Raw genomic sequence first — 5,121 nt, 5'->3', positions numbered from 1 at the left:
AATCTGCGATCACACCTAAGCACAGTCCTGTCAACCCACATACCCACATACCCCAAAGCACACACCCCACCATCCTCCAGGCCCACAGGTACAGGGTCACATGCGGTGTGCCCAAGCAGCCTTGGTACCTTCAGGACCTCAGGTCCCAAGAACCACACAGACGCGTATCAGTCACACACATCCTCCTGCAGCTCCCAACACATTCTCTTGGTCACATAGCCCATCAGAACATACCTGTGCATCTCACCATGTGCACGCACCCACACAGCACCCCAGTGGGTCTCCTGAGTCCCATGTGGCCTTTCACAGCCATACACACTGAATCGCCAAATATACCCCATGCCTCACCTGCCACCCACCCCACTTCCCCCGCCCTGTGCCTTATGTCCCCATCCATGCCTCAGCTTAGACTGCAGACAGAGCCCCTCGTTTATTTGGGATCCAAGGCCCTAACCAATAAACTGTAGCCAAATTCTTATACTCTGGACGATCACCCCAGATAAGAGTTGGGGTCAGGTGAGCAGGGGTCTGGGGCCAAGTCCATAGCAGGAGGAATTGCACAGCCAGCAGAGGGAATGGCTAGGGCAAGTGCTTGGCCATGGCCCCCAANCAGGAGCCCTGTGCTAGGGGCTCCTCAGGCCTCACGGACCCGCCCCAGGAGGCCAGCGTTCTCCTGGCGAAGGGCTCGGTAGTCCTCACGGATCTTCTCCAGGTTGCTGAGGGTCTTCTTGCCCATCTCCGTCTCGATCTAAGGCAACGCGAACCGCATCCCTTCAGTGTGTAGAGCCCCCTTCCCAGCTCCTGTTCGCCACCCTGCCTCTGTTGAGGCCACTCAACACCCCTCCCGTGCTCCCCCCACCCTCCTCCAACAATAGCCTGCTGTGTCCCACTGCCAGGCCTCTGCACGTGTCATCTGTTCACCTACAGCATGATTTGCTACGTGGCAGGATTAGCCACCAGATAGTCAAGCTGAGGCCCTGAGAGGCAGGTGTGAAGACCTTCGGGGTGGAGGCTGGGGCTCAGAGAAGGCCAATGGCCTGTGCCAGCTCACACACACACACACACACACAGCTCCTAAGGGGCAAGGCTGAAGAGTCCAGCCATAGGCTGTGTCTGGCCCCACAGCCTCTTGTGATGTTAACTGAGCTGCTGTCCACTGGCCTGCCTTGGTTTCCCCTCCTACCCCCAAGCCTCACCTGCTCCTCAAGGTCTCGAACCTCCCGCATGATTGTGCCTGTGTCCTCAATGGTCTGGATGAGCTGGCTGCAGTTCTGGGGACAGCAGGAGCAGAAGGCTTGCACCTCAACCATGCCCCACCCCAGGCAGCCCCAGGCACACTTCACTCACCTCATGCAAGGCAGCTAGATACTTGTATGCCTTCCGAACGGCATCATCCTTCTTGGCATCCTGACCAGACAGAAGGGATCGATGGGCTTCCCCCACACTCCCCACACCTACCACCTCCAGGACCCCACAAGGCCACCCTCTCCCACTCCCGTGACTTCATCCTCCATGGCACACAGCCAGGCCCGAGCCTACAAGGCTCATGTGTACCTACAAGNGTCCAGCTTCCCAGACAAGGAGTTGATTTCCTTCTGAAGTTCCTTTGTGTCTGACAAGATCTGGCAGAGAACAGTGTCGCCAATGAGCCCCTGTCTGGCATGGACTGGCCGGCCAGCTGAGGGCATTCGTGGGCATGCTCTCACATCCAGATGGGGCATGCGTCACTGCATCGGGTGCAGCTGGAGTGGACTGGGTAGGACCACTCTGTGTTGGGATATGGCTAGACAGCTCTGCCTTTCGGAGAGTGTGGGGTGGGATGCCTGTGTGGCCATGCTACACATCTCTGCCCCTTGGGCGTGCCTGCCCGTGTGCCCCAACCCTCCACAGCCACGATGGTACACCTTAGTGATCTCTTCCTTCTGCTTTCGGATGTTGCCCACGATCTCCAGGATGCGCTGGGTATAGGCCAGCCGGGACACGTCTCGAGGCAGGGTCTCCAGCTCTGACACCTAGGCAGGGACAGAGCAGGCATTCCTCTGGGACCCCCACCCGAACCCACTCCGAACCACCCAGAGGCTCCCCATGCAGGCCTTACCAGCTGCTTATAGACCTCCTCCTTCCTGCGGGCCTCTTCGGCAGCCGCCCGAACACTCTGGTGCAGCTCCTGGATCTCTGCCAGCCGTCGAGAAGATTCCAGCTGCCAGGACCCCATGGGCAGAGGGACAGTGAGCAGAGAACAGGGACAGCCCCCTCGGGAGGGACTGAACCTGCTCCCCACATACAGCCCAGGACCCCACAACCTACCTCTCTGCAATCCTGGAGCTTTCGGAGGTGGCGGTACTCAGCCAGGAGAGGGACCCGNACCCAGCCATGGCGCCAGCCCCACCTGCAGTTTGGTGAGGTTGGCAGCCCCGTCAGGCAGCAGCTCCACAGCCCGGCTCTTCACGCGCAGGGCCTGCTCACGCTCCGCCGTGCTCAGCTCACTCTGCCGACACTCGGTCTCCACCTGGCTCCCCATGACCCCCACTCTCATTAGTGGAGAAGGCCANTAGTGGAGAAACCCAGCCACAAACCACAGCCTGCTAGCCCCCACTGAGCCTGGAAAGTCCTAGCCTAACCTGAGCCACCACGGATGACAACACATCCCTCTACCCTCCATCAGCCCCCTGGCCCCTCCTGATTGCCACAGAAACCTACGAGCGGTTACAGACACTCACAGGTCCCTCTGACCCCTCCACCTCCACAATGACCCCCGGGACCCCTGACAAGGCTCATCGGCCCCTGCCCATACAGGTCCATCATGCCCACACAGATGCCCACAGATGCTCGCACCCCTCCTGATTCTCACAGACCCTCACACAGCCTGACTGATGCCCACAGGTGCCCCAACCTCCACAGGTCCCACCCCCCAGCCCTACATCCCTCTCCCACCCCCACTGATTTTCCTGAACCCTCAAGAGCCCACGGATCCCCAAGGTCGCCCATGAACCCCTCTGACATCTGCAGACCTCTACAAAGTCCTCTCAGCCCCTGCAAGTCCCTCTAAGCCCTCTATGCCCCACTGTGACCCAACCCCAGGTGGGCAACTCCGCCCCCACCTCCCACCTGCACAAGACTGATTCCCAGGGTCTTCATGTTGGCTTCAACCTCTTCGATGTTGTGTTTCACTCCCTCCAGCTGTTCCCGAAGAGACTCCAACTCCTGCTCTTGAGCTGCCCGCGTGTCCTGAGAGGCACAGGCCAGTTGGGGTGGGGGTGTCGGGCCCAGCAGGCAGGCAAGGGCCCAGAACCGGCGCCACTGCTCTGCTTACCTGTTCAGGCCGCTGGGAGGTGGCCGGCACATCAGACACCTGGGCTACCTGGGCCTCAGGCTCCTGGGGGAGGGAGAAGGGAGTATCCTGGCTATCGGGGAAAGGCCCTGCCCCTCCCAGCCCTGCCTCTGCACCCCCTCTACGTGCCTTCCCCGCACCATCCTCAGGTCCGCTCAACTGCCGATAGCTGTGTATGAGGACCCGGGCACTCTCTGAGACCACAGGCTGGAAGCATTTGTTCATAAAGAAACCTTCCTGACCCTGACAGCACCTGCCCACCTGCCCATGAGAAGGATGAGGGCCCCTCTGGGTCAAGGACAGAAGATATGTCCAGAAGATACTGTCTAGGGGAAGCTGGGGTTTGCACAAGGGGCACTCCTACACCCTTACACGGTCTCCCCGCCTCCACCCTCTCTCCACTGAGAACCCAGGGGACCCCTCTGGGTATCCTCCCAGTGTGGCACACACAGGAACCAGTGTGGACAAAGTGTGCTGTCCGTACACAGAGCAACCGTGTGAGCCTGCCTCGGCCCCGTCAGCATCCCCGTATTCATTGAGACCCACTCACGGGATGGAAGGTGAACTTCTCTGAGTGTGTGAAGCGGGAGCCCTTGGAAGCACCAGTCCGGGCCCCAGCGCCCCAGGCCTGCAGCAGCTCTCCCAGGTCTCGGGCTTGTGGCGGGGCCCCCGGCCGGCCCCAGGTCTGGCGCAGATGCTCAGCCAGGTGCTTCTGCAGCCGCTGCCGTGGAGCCCATGTGTCCTCCTGGAAACAGACGGCAGGGCAGACGGGAGGGTGTAGAGGCCTGCTGGGCACCCAAGGCCTTGTCTCCTCCAGGGAGCTGCCTGACAAAGTGCTACCAACCAGTCATGGCCGCCCAGTAGCCTCTTCCACCAAGGGGCCCCAGCCCCCCTCTCCTGACCCACAGGTCTGGGAACTCCCCAAGGACGGGATCCCCTCCTCACAGCCACGCTTCTCTCCACCCACTCACTCCCCACACCAGAGGAGCAAATTAGCGGCCCTCAAATCAGAAAGCAACACTGAAAGGCTACATGGGGACAGAGCAGAGACAGAAAGCCAGAGGTACCAGGCAAAGAAGCAGGTGGACACAGAGTGGAAGGGGGGAGGGGGGAAACAGAGGTAGTTCTGAGACAACTGCAGAAATCTGATTACAAACTCAGTGACAGTATTCAAAGGTCATTGTTAATGTTACTTGGTGTGAAAACGACCCAGTAGTTACCTTAAAAAGTGAATGTCCTTATGAGTTAAGAGATGTATACTTCAGTATTTAGAGTTGAAACAGCATGAGTACTGGGATTTGCTTTAAAATAATACTGAAAGGGGGAGCCTGGGTGGCTCAGTCAGTTAAGCGACCGACTCCTGATATCAGCTCAGGTCATGATCTCCTGGTCATGAGACAGAGCCCCGCGTCGGGCTCTGTGTTGAGTGTGGAGCCTGCTTGGGACTCTTGTTCTCTCTCTCTCTCTCTCTTTCTCCCCATCCCCATGCTCTTACTGGCTCTCTCAAAATAAATAAACATTTTTAAAAAATAAAACAATAGTAAATAATAAAAAATAAAATAGTGAAAAAAATCAGGGGGGAACAGAAGAAGAAAGATTGGTGAGACACTTGTACTTGAAGGTGGATGACAGAAGTAAAGATGGAACAAGTGAGGCAGAAAGAGACAGTTACAGAGGTGAACAGAAGAGAAGGGGAGAGACGCAGTACAGACACAAGGAGATAGACAGAGGGCCAGGAAGGAGGGGCAGCAAAGCCACAGAACAAGAAAGAAAGTGACCAGAAGAGACAG

At 58.2% G+C, this 5,121-nt stretch overlaps 1 protein-coding gene across 1 annotated transcript in view; it reads right to left on the bottom strand.

The window, feature by feature from the left end:
• Positions 1–617: 617 nt before the first annotated feature.
• CCDC22 (CCC complex scaffolding subunit CCDC22) overlaps positions 618–5,121 on the bottom strand; it is a 12,316-nt gene continuing 7,812 nt past the window's right edge. The window contains 11 exon segments of the mRNA XM_077752992.1: positions 618–748; positions 1,197–1,271; positions 1,348–1,454; positions 1,559–1,622; positions 1,905–2,012; positions 2,099–2,200; positions 2,308–2,386; positions 2,388–2,509; positions 3,109–3,228; positions 3,314–3,376; positions 3,882–4,076. Coding sequence (XP_077609118.1) covers positions 635–748; positions 1,197–1,271; positions 1,348–1,454; positions 1,559–1,622; positions 1,905–2,012; positions 2,099–2,200; positions 2,308–2,386; positions 2,388–2,509; positions 3,109–3,228; positions 3,314–3,376; positions 3,882–4,076 — 1,149 coding nt within the window. The 3' untranslated portion in view covers positions 618–634.

The sequence above is a fragment of the Crocuta crocuta genome, unplaced genomic scaffold (genome assembly GCF_008692635.1).
Source record: "Crocuta crocuta isolate KB4526 unplaced genomic scaffold, BGI_CrCroc_1.0 scaffold943, whole genome shotgun sequence".
Classification (NCBI taxonomy): domain Eukaryota; kingdom Metazoa; phylum Chordata; class Mammalia; order Carnivora; family Hyaenidae; genus Crocuta; species Crocuta crocuta.
This window is presented reverse-complemented; position numbering and strand designations above follow the sequence as displayed.